Source organism: Endocarpon pusillum (assembly GCF_000464535.1).
Source record: "Endocarpon pusillum Z07020 unplaced genomic scaffold scaffold6331, whole genome shotgun sequence".
Classification (NCBI taxonomy): domain Eukaryota; kingdom Fungi; phylum Ascomycota; class Eurotiomycetes; order Verrucariales; family Verrucariaceae; genus Endocarpon; species Endocarpon pusillum.
In genome coordinates, this window is record NW_006916578.1 from 69090 (window position 1) to 86768 (window position 17679).

A 17679-nucleotide genomic window follows, 5' to 3' on the forward strand; every position below is an offset into this window, starting at 1 on the left:
CAGGAGGTTGGCGCCGGAGGGTGGGGACGGGGTGGGGAAGGTGCGTGAGAGCTTCAGCACCTGGCGTGGAGTGCCGCGGGTGTGGTGTAGGTCCAGGCACGCATTTGGGGGGGCAGGGTGGTGGTGTGGCTTGTCATTTTTTTTAATTCTTTTTTGTTTTGTTTTTTCTTGATGAGACAGGGGGTTAGGATCTAGGCTGAGAAACGTGACTTGTGGATGGACACGTTGACGAGATGGCTTTCAGAGCGTAGACGTAGAAAGACCTGCCTTGCAATCGATGGAGTACAACAATGCCAGAATGAGGCAGAATCTCAGGAATGAGGATTGATCGACTATCCTGGTTCAGACCGGTTGTTGCCTGAATAGGCAACAGGATTTAATAGTCCCTAGTACTTATCACGCACGACAGCTGCCAGTGAGCGTCAAGGCTTAACTTCCACGTCTTCTATTCCCCGGTCGAAGGATCAAAAGGATTCGAACTAAGACCTCATCCTGGGCCTTCTAGCAGGGGGATGCTTACAGGGTAGCTAGTGCTAGTGTGCTCTTCTACTTTATCCTGCACAGTTTCACGTAGTACTACGTAGTACGTATGCAGGCGGAAGCTTGAAACCAGCCCCTGCCTCGCTGAGTCATCGAAAATGTTCTCTCGGGCACCCGGAATTGATGCGTAGGTATCACTTGAACCAAGTCGACCGTGTCTCATCTCTGACGTTCGTGAGGGAGTACGGTGATTCGGAGTGCAAGGCCTTTAAACATTCCTCTGGGCTGGGCTTCTCGAGGCTGTGTCAGCTTCGTCGCCATCAAGGGTATCTCGTTGTGTCTTCATTCGTACAATTTGGGAGAGACTGTGTGGAGTTTTGGCGGTTTGATTTGGTGAGTAAATCCCAGGAGCCTTGTTGCTGTTGTACAGCTATTGGGAGTGGCCGGAAGCATGGCGTTTCATGGGCCGAGCGATCCCTGAGTCATGCTGGTCACACCGTTTAGCCAAGTGCGTGTTACGCGTGCCCCTGTTCCGCCCTTTCCATGCACCCCTTCACATTCCTCTCCGTGATACCAAATATGAGGTGTGAGGCGCTCCTACACGTTCGATCACGATAGGCTAGATCCCTGAAACCAATTACTCAATCAGGCATTCTTTCACGCTGATTGATTAGTGTGAGCAGGACAAGTCCGAGATTGCAACATCGAGGCCAAGACACACAACCGCTTCTCTGCTCTTTATTGAGACAGCAGAAATAGGGATGCATTCCAACGATAACCCGTCCACATATTTTGCGCTTCTCAACTCCTTAACCGGGAGAACAACGTGCCTTTCCTACTCCAGCCAAGAGGCTGTTCCAACAACTCTTGCCCCTGTGCCAAAATTTCAACGAATTGAGAGAAAGGAACCCCCCTTTTCTACTAGTAGGTGCGAGAACCCATGTCCTATGTATTAGGATTTCGAAAAGCCAGATCCCTATAATGTCATTTTCTCAATATCTCGGCCGTTGCCAGAATGATAAGTCAGGACGTCTTGGTACAAGTGATGCGAAACCTCCGGTCTTTGATTTTAATGGCGTCCGTACGCTTTCAAAATGGGTCCTCTGGACCTTTTTCGTTGGGTGGTGGTACAAGGTGTGGAGAAGTTCGGTTGTGATGAATGCGAAAGGTATCTGGTTGTATGAGGATGGAATGACTGTGGCGCCGACGGACAGAAAGAGGTGTGCGTAGCAGGTGTTGGGCAACGAGAGAAAAAGAGAGAGAAGGGGGGGATTAAAACATGTAGATCTTAAAGCACGCAAGTCTGAAGGTTCTCCGAACACCTCCCGGATCATTAGTGTCGAGAGGACACTGGTTTAGGGCAGAGGGCCTCGCCCTTTCGCCTTCTCTTGCTTGTGGGCTGGTTGGCTGATAGCTAAGCTGAACACTGTAAGAAGCAACGCGGCTACGGCCAGCGTTCAGAAACAGCAGAAGACAACCATTTCAAAGAGAGCATGTTAGACTGGTGCATTTTCAAGTAGTTTGATGTTAATCTAAATAGAAATGACTATAAGATCGTCGCTTGTATTTCCTTGTTTCAGTCCTTTTTTCGGGTCCGGCTCGCCCATACATTCAATGGTACGTCTGTTTTTGGCTGAGATTTGGCCTCGGCAGCACTGGGCTGAGGCGGAGTAAGAGTAGTAGTAGCAACGGTAGTGATGGTATTGCCAAGATGACGCATCTTCGCTGTGCTAGCTGGAGTGGTTGGAGTGGCACCAGTTCCACTCAAATTGGCTTGAGCAGTCCTACCTTCAACAGCCCTACCCAGAGTCGGTTTTTCTGGAGTTCGTCTCTTCCGAGACGGATCGGAAGGTCCCGGATCGGAAGGTCCCGGATCAGCAGGGCCGCTGGCTCGGTCAGCAGCGGCCTCGGCCGGACCAGCTTCTGTAGACGGGTTTGGAGCCCTTGAGGGACCGGTGCCAGCAAGCTCTCTCCTTTCTTCGTCGACGACAAGTTGGTATTGGCAAAACAAATCTCTTCTGCTCTGGTCGGGGGTGTCGACATCAAGAGCGTTCAGACGCGCCTGCAATATCTGCAAGCGTTTGCTAGGATCAGGTTCATTTTGAAAGGTCTGCTGGATCTCAGCAGCATAATAAACTCCTTGCTGCCCGGCCACTTGTCTCATAAGCGGGCTGTAGGAGGCCTCGAATTCCTCTTGCAGCCTCGTGATTTTGTTGGTACTCTCATTGAGCATGAACATAGCGCGTTTTCGATACTGATTGATATAGTAAGCGCCCATGAGCCTTTCAGTATTTGAATCGGCGCGTGCAAGCCTCTCCCGCGCTAATTTGACTTTGGGTGTGTTATTCCGGATATCCCTCAAGAGCCAAAATCTATACAGGTCCATTGGTCGCTTAAGGCCGACTCCGCGGCTGGCCGGAAGAACTCCTTCACAAGGCCCAAGTATGACTGCTATTTCAGGGGAAACACTTGGTCTGGGATTGGCTGGGTTGAGGTTTATTGGTAGTGGTGCCGAGGTTGTTCGCGCAGCTTCGACTCTGGCTGCTGAGGTCGATGGCTCCGCATGTGCCGACGGGGTGTGCTTTGGCATCCTCTTATCACGGGAAGGTGGTTGAGGTCTGTCACCTTGGCCAGACATGATTAATGGATCTGATATGTGATAGATATGGCCCTAAGCACGGTAAGTCTCAAGGCAGATAAGCGCAACAATAGCGAAGATAGATCTTTCTTTTGATAGGATTCATAACATGGAAACGGGTAACTTCTATTGACGATCAGCACATTCCGTCCCTCTTTTTATTATAATAGGGAAAAGAAACTATGCCGTGATACTCTCTCTGAAACGTGGTTGCGAGCTTCATATGTACTCATCCCAGCTATCCTTGTCTGGACTAGATAGCTACTACAATGTAACCTGCATTGTAGATATTGGTTTTGTCATAGATCTGTTGGAGATATGAAAAGACGGCCGCTTGGGGTATTCTGGTGGTTGCTGCGACGGCTGCAGTGTCAGGTTGAAAAGTTGAGTTTACATACTCCGTACATATTTCTGGAATGGGTTTCAACCAAGTAAGTTACGCCACAGACCGTATGGAGTTAGTAATAACAAAGGCGAGCCCAGAACAGCCTAACTTGGCTTGTCAACTGCAGTGGGGGGACGCAAAATATTTGCTCACCATATGCACTAAATGCACTGCTGCAACAGTGTTCTGACTTCTGATGTTCCATAGCGAGATGGTGACAAGCAACTGTCCACTATAAGACGTGGCCATCGTAGCGCCGCTCTGTCTAGCATTCAAAATCCATGTGCTTTTCAAGCTCGCTATTGCAGACCCGCGCCCCCTTGCCGAATGTTACTCAAGTGTGTCTGAAGGTCGAGAACAGATGTAGCAAAGTGAAAGTTGATGTCTTGTACCTTGTACGAGAAGGACAACCTCAAAAGCAGAATTACACATCAACTATCTGTGAATGAGATTGACCATTTCCTCGCCAAATCACTCCTCCAAGATGTAACGAGCGCCATTTGGGTGCGTTCTCATACTACGTGCACTTCTGCGAAACCTTGGATACAAACAACTGTAGATGTGCGGGTTCAGGAACCTTGAAGGCTGTAAGCCTTGGACTACTCCAAACACCATCCACATTAGGCCAATATGGCTTTGACTCCTCTGTCCATTGTCTGTCTCAAGCCGCGAAAAGTAATAGTACAAATCTAGCCGCAGCATAAGCATGATCTTACTCAACTCGGGTATTCTCTTCTTCATCTTTTCAAGATGTTTCAAGAACTTCCTTCGCAACCCGCTCACCCGACCGAATAGCACCATCCATATATCCTATCCAATACGGAGCCGATTCCGTTCCAGCAAAATGAATGCCCTCAAATCCCTGCTGCAGCGCTGGACCGTGCTGCGTGAGAACTCCAGGCGGGGCGAACGCTACAGGGCCGCCCCGTGAGAACTTCTCATTATCCCATCTCTGGATGACCCACGACGTCGGACTCGCGGCTTTCGGTCCGAAGTAATTGACAAAGTCCTTAACAACCTCAGCTTTGATCTCGTCTTCAGATTTCGCGTCGAATTTGCGCATCTGGTCGGCTGCGATAAACCCCAACATCGCGCCGTATGAGCCATCCTCCGGCGAACTGTCGAATGTTGACCGCACGATCCCAGTGTCGCTTGCAGCCTGGCCGTTCAAGCCATCGTCACGCCAGAACGGAGTGTCGTAGAGGGCGACTGCTTTGCCCATCGAGCCCATTGGGAGCCTCTGCGTTAGCTGATCACGGATTGCAGGCAGGATTGGTTCATAGTCGATTCGGGCGGCAAGTGGAGGCGACATTGCAATCACGACCTGCTTGGCCCGTAGCGCGAGGCCGTCAGCTGTGACTTTGTAACCCTCGTCTATTCTCTTGATATGTCGCACTGGCGTGCTTAGGGAAATGTGTTCCATGCCTAGCCGCTCTGCCAGCCTAACAGCGAGCAGTTGCGTGCCACCTGTCACGCGCCGGTCCTGAGCCCCACCAGCTGTAGCCGTCAGTCGCTCAAAGGTCCCTGGAGTCGTCTCGTTGCCTGCAGCGGCAATATAAGCAAGTGTGTACAGGAGCGAGAGGTCACGCGGTTCCGCCGCGAAGATCGAGGTTGTCGCAACATCGAACAAAAAACGTGCTGATTGGAGCGGAGTCGCATTGTCGAGCCACGAACCAAAAGTCATACTATCCCACTCAACGGCTCTGGGATGGGTCCATGGTGCAGAGGCGTTGATCTCCAGAGCCATGCTATTGAGCTCAGCCAACGCCGTGGCCAGCTGAATGAGACTAAGGGTATCGATGGGTGGAGCGACATCAGGACCGGCAGTCGAGTAAGTCAACCTCGTGCCATTGTGCCACAACACATTCTCGCCGGTGTTGTACGTTGCGAATGTCCCAAGGCCGAGCTCCGCTGCAAGCGAAATAACACGGTCCTGCGTGGGTCCAATGAACTCTGCGCCAGCCTCGATGATGCCTCCGTTGGGAAGCTCAACGTTGAGAACTCGGCCGCCAACTCGGTCACGTGCTTCGATTACCATAACTGACTTGTTTGCGGCGGCGAGCTGAACTGCAGCACTCAGTCCCGCCAGCCCGCCTCCGACGATTGCCACATCAACCGCTTCTGGTGCGGTACAGGCGAGTGTGGATCGTAAAAGGCCTGCCACAGCCCAGAGCAGAAGTAAATGCATCATCAGGATCACGAGAACGGATATAGACTATTCACTGGCTAGACCAATAGCGCCGGAGGAGATTGTGAATGGTTGATTTAGATCTGATGTTACGCTGGAGCTCTTAATATATGTATTAGATTCGTGCTGAGCCCGTATGAGTTGCAACAATCCCACGGTTAAAGTTTTGCTGACGCATGGTCTCATCAGACGACATATCAGCCCACATACGAAGTACGGAAAGACAGACAGGCAGACAGACAGAACCGTGGATTCGCTAGGTTAGCTGTTGCCTGGGCTCATGTGCTTGTGTCATGCTTTCTAGCGCAGCCCGTCGCGCTAGTCAGGAGATTGTTCCTCTATCCTGCCTTCCCGTGTACTACGTAATATCACGTTTTCATCTTACGTAGTATGATCTGGTTGGAACTGATGCCGCTGTCCTATTCGTATTGAGAGATCAGTCGATGATGGAACGGCCCGAAGGAGCCCTAGATCCTGTTCGGGCTAGCTTATTAGCCTTGGGACTTGGCATGGCGATTAACTAGCATGTTGAGACCAAGACGAAGGATTTGAGTTTGTTGCCGTCTCTTCCCTTTATTTCCCTGGAGCGGCCAGAACAATTTTTCGGCTCAGTAACTGGCGGGAAGAGTTTGAGATGGTAGATGGACTTCTGGACAGGTCTTTATACAAGACCTTATATCGCAAGGGTGCATCTGGTCCAAAGACATCCGTGATGGCTCGTTCCAATCTCCTCATCCCTCTAATTCCGCAACATCGGCGTCGCATCCAGGCACCTCCATCGGTGACGTCCTATCCCTGTGGCCTTTCACCATAGTGTCACCCAAAAGCTGCTTCTCATGCCTGGTGCAACCGGCGAGTCCCGTTCGCTCGGCCTGGCTTTACCACTGTCTCGCTTGCCGGGCACTTCGGATCGAGTTCGGACTTCTCAAATAGCTGTTGCGTTGCATTCTCCCGCCCCTTTGCATTGGCAGTAGCGACGTGACCTTCGCCGCTGGAAGTAGAGGACAGTAGCAGCCGTCAGAATCAGGACTACCATGGGGACGCCGATGACAGTCCCGATGATCGTGACTGTGGCTATTTTGTCATCGTTCTTTCGTGTAGCGGATGATCTTCAGTTTGCGACTGCACTTTGTGAAGGATCAAGAATCGGGTTCCGTTGCTTGGTAACTTTTGTGTCAGGGGAAGACAGCTTGAGACTATACTCTTAGAGATATATAAGGCAACAGCAGTGCAAACTCAGTTTCTGCTCAATATCTGTCCTTTGTCACAAAAGAGCTTGGAAATGCTAGGCTGTGGATTATTAAAGTTCGTTAAGTTGGTACCGTAAGGGAAAAGCCTGAGCTTGTCAATGTGGACGTCGTTGCTTGCTACACCGACGATGACAGAATTACCGACGAAGGCTCCTCCACTGTCTGCATGAGACGTTACAAATATGCCGAAACGGAATCGCCTGTTTCCGCTATAGCCGGAACCGATCTCAGCTGCCAAGGGAAGCCCATATAAACCATCTTCAACCCAGATAAATGAAGTGTTGAGGTTGAAGATACAACCACACAGATTAGGGCATCTAGAAGAATTCTCGGCTGAACAGGCTGCAGCGACCAATAACCTTAGCGATGAGCCGGAGCTTTGAAGGCAGTACTCGAACTGCTTGGGCTGGTGATCCGTTTTAAATGGTGGAAGATGACCATGGGCCATTGCCGCCCCTGAAATAGTATCAGGACATACATTTTGACAGCATACGACAGACATACCAGTTGGTGCTTGGCGGGATGCTGATTGGAGCAGGAGTAAGCTGATACGCGCTCGCGAGGTTGGGAAAGATGGAGATAAACCGCCAAACAGGGGTTTTCGGTATGGCCAGTCATATAAAGGCTGACCATGATAGATGGTATTTCAACACCTGTCAGAATCAAGGTTCAGATAATGAAAGCGTGCATTCATACTGAGACAGACTGCACAAGCTCAAGGCGAAATATTTAAGGACGATCTGGCAGCAGAAGACACAAGTCCTAAGTTGAATGAAGAAGAAAGTGCAATGCTAAGAACCATCCCACATGGCTGGCGCATGCGCAGGAGATCCATGTTATCGCTTTATTAGTGGTGGGATGCCAGAGGCAGACTACATCGTCCACGGCCACGTCCTGCTGAGGACGCATGATTCCTGCCAAAGAACATGGATATGTAGGTCTCTCAGGGGCAGTGCCCCAAATACTGTTGTCTCAAATCCTCAGAGGTGTGGTACGCCAATAATTTAGCCAGCCCAGACTCGTGAAGATGTGACCCTTCGCGGCAAGGTTTGATAGCTGAAGGGGAATTATCTTATCTTGGAGCATTCCCTCCAAGACTCAACCCTTGTATGGCTTCTGTATCGCATACTCAACTCTGGACGGAGATTCAGAAGATGGAACCCTAGACTAGCATGTGTACCAGAAACATAGATTTATCGTGTTACTGGTGTTACTGGTGTTACTGGTCGTGATGCAACGAGTTTGGAAGTGTCCTGAGAGACATTGTCACGTGTGTTACGGTTGGCGCCTTGGCACTGCGGTCCTTAGCTTAAATTCCACCCTTCAAGGTCCAATGCAATCTCTCGTCCTCCTCCACAGAATAATGGATTTGTTTGAAACCGTTACCATCAAAGAAAGTTCCCTGCCCTTGTGAACCATCAGTTTTCTGGCCCCTGCGTGAAGATCAGGCTATGGCGGCTTGAACAGCCTCTTTGCGTCAGCCGATGGCGGAGCAGACGGTTTGAGGACTTTGGGGTTCATATGGCGTGTTAGAGAACGACCATAAACAGTGTATGAGCTCTGAATGGCTTTGGAACTCGTTCTGAGATTGAGATAGAAGGCCCTGGTATACTCTAAGAAGGTATAAGTTGAAGAATAAAATTTTTTAACCTTATGTGCTACGAAATTGTGTGCTGGACGATTTAATGACACATGAATTTCGCTATTAGGAGATCAACCCCAACTATGTAGATGATGGATTTGGGACAAATCTTAGCATCTTACTCCCCTCAATCTTTCCTTAAGAATTGCTGAGTTTCAAGTGTCGATAGCCGACTAACGGTGCCTAAACGCCCCTCTTCTCGCCTCTGCTCTGCATTCACCAGGTGCGCCCAAGACTGCCAAGGTAATGCCCAAGCCGTTCTGACTGAGAGATGTTTCAACGGGCAAAATAGTTCGCTTCGGTATGTACTGCAAGGTGACCGGTATTGAGACTTTTAACATGCATGGGCACATGACACAAGCACATCCAATGCAACAATATGTGCTTTCATACAGACAGTTGCGCCGCTGAGAGTCAAATCTGCCTTGATTAAGCTGCAGACACTTGAATCCACTCTCTCCAATCTACCTATTCCTCCAAGTCACCACTATGTCCGGATACTCGGGTTATGTGACGTCCTTGTTCTCAAGCAACTCCTCCAATCAACAGCCTGCGCAAAACCAGAATCAATATAGTCAACCCTCTTACCAATCACACAGACAACCTCATAATCAATACAACACCTACAATCAACCTCAATCCACCTACAGCAACTCCTCTCTTCCTGCCCAAAACTACCCTACCTCCGCTCAACCAACAACCACAGCCAGCAGCACTAGCAGCTGGACCTCCTCCCTCTCCAGCCGCCTAGCCAACCTTCGGAAAGGCCTGACCGCTTTCTCCTCAGCCGACGAGAAGGACGATCCTGATTCTGAAGACTCCAGCCACATTTCTACCGTCCTGCGCGCATACTATATCGAAAAGGGTCGGCCATTCCCACCCTGGCTACCTCCCGATCCGAAACATCCATCACCACAACCGGTCATTCAGCAGCCGCAACAGAGTAATTACGGGGGATATGCTGGATATGGTGCGAGCCAAAACGCATATGGCCAGCCTACACAACGGGGCTCTAGCGGAGCCAGCAGTGGAGGAGGAGGGGGCCTGACGGATCTTTTTGGGACCAGCAGCACGAGCCCTACGCCGCCACAGTCGGCAAGCCAATCTCTGCGCAATAGGCCAGGCCAGCGACCTGTACCGCAGAGCCTTGGTTCTCACGCAGCCAGTCCACCGCCAGAGCAGCAACAGGCACTCAATACCCGTCTGTTGCCCAGTCAGAGAGCTGGGAGCTATCAGCAGCAGCAGCAGCAACAACAGCAGCAACAACAACAAGGTAGTATTGGGTCAGCGGGGGGCGTTGGATCAAGAGATCGCTTGCGAGCACGACTTCAAGGCGGTGGAAGTGGGAGAAATAGTCCAGTTCCACTTGTATCACCAAGTGGTGGAGGAAGCTACTCTAGCCAGGGTAGCCAGGGCAGCGGCAGCGGGAGTTACGGACAGAGTGCTTATGGTGGCACAGGTGCAGGAGGTGCACCATATATCTCATCGTCACAGCCGTGGTCCAGTGGAGGAAATGACGGAGCTTTTGGGGGCGGTTATGGTGGCGGCGGAGGAGGAGCAGGTGGATACGGAAACGATCCAGCACCAACACCAGCTCCTGTTAGACGACAACCACCCGGTGGCATGGGACTACCTAGTGGACCTCGACTGAAGCCTGGAGGCCCGCGATGACATCGTTCAAATGACAAAGAGAAAAAGCGACGGCGCGTCAGATATCAGCAAGCCGTACCCCTTGAGCGATTCGGAAGGCTTCCAGATGAGCACGTTTGGAGCGGGACGATGCGTCTCCTGGCCATTATTGCCTGTGTTGGCGCATCCGCTCAGCAGATCTGCTACGTCATCAAGCAGCAACCTTCCAACACCTCTATCAAGCTGTTCCTGTCGTTCCGATTGCCAAACACGGAGAATTGCAAGAGAGGGCGAAGCATCTTGCTCGCCTATATCGTGATCATGCTTCCATGGGGCCAAAACAGAGACCAGTCATCTGTCCTCTCTCAAATGATCGACATAGCATGACAATGCATTGCCGAACATCCTTTTTGCCGCTCATGCCACACCACTCCCTCCCTCTCATGGATACCAGAAGGCGTGACGTGTACATCTCAAACCCCAGTACCACACCGAGAAGAGTATATCAGACCATTTGAAGTCGGAGCAAGTGTGGAGTCTAGTGTGATGACAGATCAATTCATGCGCATTCCCTGTTCTCCTTACTGCATGTATACGGCGCAAATACAAGGTTCTTTGTTCCTCTCAAGTGTTCGTGATATGCTGCGTGGAGAAGGGGCTGTAAGGTCAAGTTGCTCGTGTCTATCGGGAGGCTTGCCTACTCATGGTTTTACAAAACATTACACAGATAGTACATACCATGCCAAACTACACAGTCACAATATGCGGTTATGTAACGGCATGTGAGCTGGATCTTCTATGGACTACGTGCGGGACCGAAGTTACTACCTAAGTACATCACTGGTTCTGCTAGCCTAGCAAGATGTCTACGCAAATCGTAACCTTGTCAACAACAATTCAAGCAAGATGCTTTGGAAGTGTGGTGATAAAGATTGTTAGTATAGGAAAGGTGAGTATCACCGAATCGGAAAACGCTGGTGATGAACCAAACGTAAAATCATACTCATCCTCTTCCTCTCTCTAACTGATTCCCGTGTTGGTGCTACCGGTCATACTTCTGCCACTCCGCTCGTTGACTCTCCATTCAGATGGATCTCTGCGATGCCATTTGTCAGCCCGTTCACCTTGTATTTTTGACCCCGTTTACAGCAGGTGCATCCGGCAGAGCACACTCGACAACGACCAATGGCCCCGTTTCCGGCGTCTGCTATAACTTTATCAGCTTCAGCTCTGCCGACTCGACAAGCGTTTCCCAGTCCTTCTTGGTTCGCTCCTTAGCACCAATCGTCACCATCATCAGGTCGAGCCAGACGGCGTGCGAGTCCTGGCCCTGTCACCGGTTCGGGCAACGCCATGTCGGAGATCAGTATTCTCGAATTAGGCGCTATGGCGGGGTACGATACTCATGAGAGTTTTGCGTGCCTCGTCATCTAGCCAATCGTGGAAGACGCAGCGGATGTAGTAGATTTGGGCGCCTTTTTGACTGGCTGTGGCGAGAAGAAGTCGTGTTCCATTCTCTCAACTCCTGGTAGGTCTTCGGCAGTGATGGCGTCAAGGACTTCCTTCCAGTCCTGGAGGACCATTTTGCCCTGTAGAGTTGGGCAGCCCTTTCTCGGACCGAGCATGGCTAAACCACGGTCTCCCCCAATGCCGACTGCGAGCGTTCGATCTGGTGAATTGCCGGCTTGGTGGTGATCTTCGAAGGGGTAGATGCCGACAACGGGATAGATGGCGTCGAATAGAGACAAACCTCGCGCGAAGGCTTGAACTCGTCTTGGCTCCGAGTTCAGCACTTCCAGAAGGTCGAGCCTGGTTTGTTGTCGTTCCGAGAGTGAGGGGTTTCGGTGTAGGTAAGGACGTCTTTCTTGCCAAAGGTACGCGTGTAAGCGTAGAACCGGGATATGGCTAGGAGCATTTCATCCGTTTTAGACGGCATTAGTCTTCGTTTCGATGGTCTAAACACGATGAGACTCGGATGGATAGCCTGACAAGACCTGTCAGTGACTGGAAGAGTACTTACGAGATCTCAAAAAGTACTTTGCCGTGAAGTTTGCATGTGTGCTGAGTATAAGAGAGAGGCGGTTATGTGCCCATACTCCCAAATTAAGCTCTTTGAAGATGCCCGCAGCGGTCAGCTATCGCATTAGCCGGACTATCAATCGTAAATCTCTAGAACATGTTGCTGGAATGGACAGTAGATTACCGATCAAAGATTCATCAGCCTCGCATCATCCAGCCAGCTCCGTAATGCCTCTGCTTCCATGGACTGGTATTGCTTCTAACACACCGATCTCCATGAGTGCACGAGCGGCAGAGGCCACAAAGACCTGGATGAGGACAGCGGCTAAACCTCTGCATTGCAGTTTGTCTCGGAGTCAGGACAGGCTCACTTTCGTGATGTGGTCCATGACGACGTCCATGGGATCTTGGACCTGACCAATAAGGTTCTTTGCTTTCATGACAACGGCTGCTTTGGTATTTCTGATAACAGTGGGGTCATTGGATGTCTCCAGGCTCTTCGCCAAAGCTGAGAGCTCCTCCGCCATCGCAGATATCTGCTAAGGAGTCGGGTCATGGCACTACAGGAATAGGATGTCGAGGAAGCAAAGGGATAATGTAGCTGAGGACAAGGTAGAGAGGCCGTGCAAAACAAATCGCAAGTGGCAGAGGGGAAACAGCGTAAACACTTGTATATGGAAGTCACAATGCTAAACTACTGCAAGTTGTCAAATAGGGGACGAGCAATGATCAATGACATTCAAACAGTTGCTTTGTCCTCAAGCAGCACAACGACAGCCGAGAGAAGTGCATATCACCAATGTCAGCAGGAGGCACGATTGATATGAGAAATAGCATTCTGACGCTGATCAATGAGCGGCTGCTGTTTGTAATGCTGGCGGCAGGCTTCCCCTGCTCGTTTGCGACGCTGCCCAGGTCGAGGTTGAAGCTAGAAGCAGAGATTGCGGCAGGTCAAGGTTTGTCACATGCAAGTCCAGCAAGTATGTGATGAGGAAACGGCCAAACTTGTGCAGATGTTCATTTCCCATCATCTCTACTCAAGAGCGAGCATCTTCTCCATAGCCACAGCTGTCCTTGCACTGGCTCCATCCGTCGTTGTTCTGCTTGTGGTAGTAGCGGTGGTTGAACAATGTCATTCTGCTGGTGTCGCGGAAAAAAAGGGCTGGCCATTAGCCATTAGCAGTTGGCCAGCAGCCATTGGTCAGTACTAGTTAGCCATTGGTCGATTCACAGGTGCATAAGTAACATTTGGCTTTGGCGGCAAGGCACTCATCCCACATCGCTGGGCCTCCAGGCCACACTTTAGGATCCACAACCACGGTGCTGGCATGCTGCGCACCCTGGACCCGACAAACAGCCCTGCAGTAATCTCCTGATGTTCTTCATCTGTCGCCAGTCTGGATGATAGTGGTCGCCTCATCACCGAAACGAAGTTGCATAGGGATTCAGACAGTAATCGGAAAGCACAGGGGCTGACATGGCAACCCCTGGCAGCCTTCTCCCTACACCCTCTTGTCCAACAAATGAGACCATATCTACCCTTCTATCAGGAGACGGAGAAGCCAATGACCGCGTGGGTAGATGTCTTTGGCCACCCATCTGCCAGCCTTGCAGGATGCGTCTTAAAGCTGCATGACAGCGATGTTACACGAGTCACGGACGTCACACATTCTGCTTCACACTGAAGCAAACAAGTACCATCAATAGTGACAAAGATTGTTCTGCTGATTCAGGTGGCTATCCGGTCGATCGCGCCATAGTTCTGCATAGTCAAGTCGCCTCGAGTATTCATGTGAGCGCTCTTCTGGCAGAAGACTTCCTGCTTTCAGGGCTTATCAACAAAGCTGAGTCTAGTTAAGCTCCTTTCGCAATACACAGCATCTTCGAGTCACGAGGTGCACTATGGATAGTGACGCTACGAGGATTGATTCGACTAAACCCTAATCAAAGCCAGCATGTCCGGCGTCATAGCATCAAATACATGGGAATGCAATGGCCATTGCAAAGTCTTACACGCTTTCAGTATACTCTTTCCAACTTCCATTCCTTCAGCTGTCCCACGTTCATTCTGTCTTCGAAGTATGGCATGAATATTTTGTCAACGATAACGTCCGGGTCTGATTTTGTTTGATAACCCCCTTTGCCATCTGGAATAATTGCCTGCTCAATCAACGGTTGTCCCACTTGCACCTGATACTTCTCAGGGAGAACCTGGGAGAAGTTGGTAGCAATATTTTGTGATGCAGACTTTACCGCGGAGAGTGAAGACATGGAAGGCAACGGGTGCTGCTGGTGTCAACAGATCGTAGGTGAGAAAGGGTGGTTGGGAAGCAAGCTAGGTACCTGATGTAACAGTCCTCCTGTCACAAGCAACATGGGATATTCTCCATCACTCACTTTCGAGGTATTGGCATTTTCCGCGAACCATTGGCCCGTCATCAGAGTTCCGACAGCGGACACCTTGAAATCGGCCTCGAGAACCTCATGTTTCACTGTCATCAGATCATCCATACCTTCACTTGAATCAGCTACGCGCACGGCAACCATGAAAGACGACTAAGGTCAACTCTACCAACTCTCGCGGCATTATAGCACACCACATCCACTGATCCAAGCTCCTTCTTGGATGCCTCTAATGCCTGCAACAAAGCACCTGCATCTCCAGCATCAACAGCCTTGACGAGGATCTTGGCGTTTTCAGCTTTCTGCTTGTTCAACTCTTCAGCCAGAGCACGCAAGCTGTCATGCGATCGAGAAAGCAAGGCAATGTTCCATCCCTCGACCACAAGTCTGCGAGCAAGCGACGTCGAGATGAAAGGTCCCACTCCCACTATTATGATTGATCTTGCGCTCGACATTGTGTCTTCCTCTAGGTACTGAACGAGCACCGGTCTCTACGTCTTGAAATTTCTGCAATTGATGGAAAAAAGTTTCGTCCACCTGAGTGCTGTGACTGACGGGGTGGATCATCCCAGATATTAATGCAAGTTTGAGTTTGCCCTCTAGACTAAGGAAAACGGTTCCGAGAAGTGGACTGATCCCTTATCCTTGGACCATGGTAAACTGCACGAGGTGTAAAAGCCGACGATCTAACCCTACAATGATAAGACCGTCTGGCCCCTGATATGATACTATTGACTGTATTAGTGCGCCTTCTTGAGATGAGGATAAGCAAACACGTGGCAATGATCTACAAGATCAATCGACTGCCTTGAGGAATTCCTACTGTTAAGGTTCCGTATCTCCAGATTAGGCTCTTTCTGCCGTTCTTATGCACTTGGAGGTTAGTACTCACGCCCCCCTTACTAACGATGGCCATGCAATTGGAGTACAGCGAGCAGAGAGTATGTTTCTCAATTCCAATAAGTCCTCACCAATTGCTTATTAATTGGCGGATCGAAGCGGCAAGGCTAACTAAAGATTTTGTGCGACGTGTACATATACGGGATCATCAGCCAATAGAACTCCGCAATCGTCTCCAGCAGTTCCGAGTACAATCTTTCCACCATTCATTTTAACAGATGGGTTGACTTGCTTGATTAGCCCTCCTTCGAGGGAACTAGCTATCTAATATGGCCACCGGGAGGCTGGACGCCAATTGCCTTCTTTAGCACTCATGTGAGATTCCTTGTTATCATTATTTTCCAAACAGTCTTCCTTCAAATCTCCCTTAGGACACTGGTTTATTCCACGTACCGTCCCTATTTTCTTACAACAGGAAGGCTTGAGTATAATGATAGACGTTTCTCTTACCGCGGCGCAGCGGAGCCTGCAGGGCTCTATTCGTCTCTTGGCAGACACCTATCTTGCTTCCGCAAGGAAAGTAATACGAGCAAGTCCCAGTGTGCCATACCCAGAAGGGGATCGCAAGCAATGGAGACAACTCTTAGTTGGTTTCGTTCCAGTCTACCCGACACATCCTCTCCATGGCAAGTTCAATGGGCTTAGTCAAGTCACTTATGCCACATGCGGTAGGTGGCCCTGCAGGCACGTTACTTGATAGCATTATCGTCGCAGAAGAGCTGTTCACTGTTGAGCCAGGTATCTCTCTGACATTTGCTGGGTATTGGGCTGGGCCTAACACCTGTGCTCCTGAGCGATTTCAACGGCCGGGAGGATTTGCGTTCTGACATCTTAGCTTCATTCACGGATTTAGGCGATGGTACCGCTCCCCCCCTGGCCGCTTTGTGCTTCTCAGAACCGACTGGGTCTGCCAACTACTTTGAGGAAGAAGGCAATGGAGTCTAAACACTGCTGTGTATGATTCAGATTCCAATTCTTGGATTATGAACGGCGAGAAGATCTGGGGCACAAATTGCTATGGCTAAGACAATCTAGGTGTAGACCTCCAGGTCATTTTCGTCCGCTATTCAGACGTGGTCGCCAGCAAGACTGATTCTTCAATGCTCGTCCTCCTGACCAGAGCAGTTCTCGAGCAAAATCGTTCCGATGGAAACCAAGACTGCTACTCAGCCATCCGCCACCCTGCTACGCCTGGCTTTACCACACCAGCTGGACCTCAGATCCGCTTCTCCAACCTATGCATCCCATCTCGTTACGTCCTCGCCACAGGTGCAGCTGCCGCCGAGATCATTATGGCCACATTCACCTCTTCTACCGCTATCGTAGGCGCCATATCCACCGGCATCACGCGCGCTGCCTTCGAATCCGCCCTTCACCTCGGGCGGAATCACTCGGCCGGAGGCAAAGTCGCTGTCCTGGAACACTGGTCCCCAGCCGACCTCCTCATCGACATCAAAAGCCGGGTCGAAGCCAGTAGAGCATTGACCTGGAAAGCAGCCGCTGCGATTGACCAAAAACTGCCTGGTGCGGATGAGTTGGCGTACGAAGCGAAGACCTTTGCGTCAGAGGCCGCAGTGACGTCTGTCGCGGAGGCGATGAGAGTGGTTGGCACCAGTGCGTATGATGCCGACGAGTGGCCATTTGCGAGGTTGATGGAAGATGCGTTGGTCTTGCCGATTTTCAACGGAGGTAATCAGGGCATCCGGAAGAGACAGATACAGAAGATCTTTTCTGAGCAAAGAGTACCAGCCCTGGGCTGCTACATTCGGGCCTGCGCATGCTGACAATGAAGCACAAAATGCGAACTGACGAGTTCGTTGAGCGGGACGCCGGTTTCCGGAAGGAGAATCTGGCAGGGTACACGACTGCCTGCTGTTTTCGAACCTTTCTCTATCTCGTGACAGTCGAATGACTGGCGTGTACGCGGAAGGGCTTTCTCCAAATGGTTCGGGGAAGTTGGGGATCCAGCACGCGAACAAGTCTCACCTGGTGCATATGCCAGGTAACAAACACAGCTGCCCTTGGGGATATCACGATGTACTTGTTCTCGTCTTTCTCCATATCAGTCTTGGTACATAGGACTTCATGCAACTTCAATTGTTGATGGCAGCCAGACATCGGCAGTTTCTGTGTCATTCTATACTG

The 17679-nt window shown here is 50.6% G+C and overlaps 6 protein-coding genes across 6 annotated transcripts; 2 read left to right on the forward strand and 4 right to left on the reverse strand.

The window, feature by feature from the left end:
* Positions 1 to 2056: 2056 nt before the first annotated feature.
* EPUS_03976 (uncharacterized protein) lies at positions 2057 to 3118 on the reverse strand (the record flags this gene model as incomplete). The annotated part of the gene is made up of 1 exon (XM_007806839.1): positions 2057 to 3118. One exon carries the CDS (start codon positions 3116 to 3118, stop codon positions 2057 to 2059), a length of 1062 nt encoding a protein of 353 aa, XP_007805030.1.
* A 1130-nt stretch (positions 3119 to 4248) lies between these two features.
* Positions 4249 to 5691, reverse strand: EPUS_03977 (uncharacterized protein; the record flags this gene model as incomplete). Its single annotated transcript, XM_007806840.1, has 1 exon — positions 4249 to 5691. One exon carries the CDS (start codon positions 5689 to 5691, stop codon positions 4249 to 4251), a length of 1443 nt encoding a protein of 480 aa, XP_007805031.1.
* A 3381-nt stretch (positions 5692 to 9072) lies between these two features.
* Positions 9073 to 10254, forward strand: EPUS_03978 (uncharacterized protein; the record flags this gene model as incomplete). The annotated part of the gene is made up of 1 exon (XM_007806841.1): positions 9073 to 10254. One exon carries the CDS (start codon positions 9073 to 9075, stop codon positions 10252 to 10254), a length of 1182 nt encoding a protein of 393 aa, XP_007805032.1.
* A 1388-nt stretch (positions 10255 to 11642) lies between these two features.
* On the reverse strand, positions 11643 to 12758 carry EPUS_03979 (uncharacterized protein; the record flags this gene model as incomplete). The annotated part of the gene is made up of 3 exons (XM_007806842.1): positions 11643 to 12076; positions 12500 to 12539; positions 12603 to 12758. The coding sequence occupies 3 exons, from the start codon at positions 12756 to 12758 to the stop codon at positions 11643 to 11645; spliced, it is 630 nt and encodes a 209-aa protein (XP_007805033.1).
* Positions 12759 to 14250: 1492 nt separating this feature from the next.
* Positions 14251 to 15089, reverse strand: EPUS_03980 (uncharacterized protein; the record flags this gene model as incomplete). Its single annotated transcript, XM_007806843.1, has 3 exons — positions 14251 to 14517; positions 14575 to 14744; positions 14804 to 15089. The coding sequence occupies 3 exons, from the start codon at positions 15087 to 15089 to the stop codon at positions 14251 to 14253; spliced, it is 723 nt and encodes a 240-aa protein (XP_007805034.1).
* An 875-nt stretch (positions 15090 to 15964) lies between these two features.
* EPUS_03981 (uncharacterized protein) lies at positions 15965 to 17318 on the forward strand (the record flags this gene model as incomplete). The annotated part of the gene is made up of 2 exons (XM_007806844.1): positions 15965 to 16202; positions 16660 to 17318. The coding sequence occupies 2 exons, from the start codon at positions 15965 to 15967 to the stop codon at positions 17316 to 17318; spliced, it is 897 nt and encodes a 298-aa protein (XP_007805035.1).
* Positions 17319 to 17679: the final 361 nt, after the last annotated feature.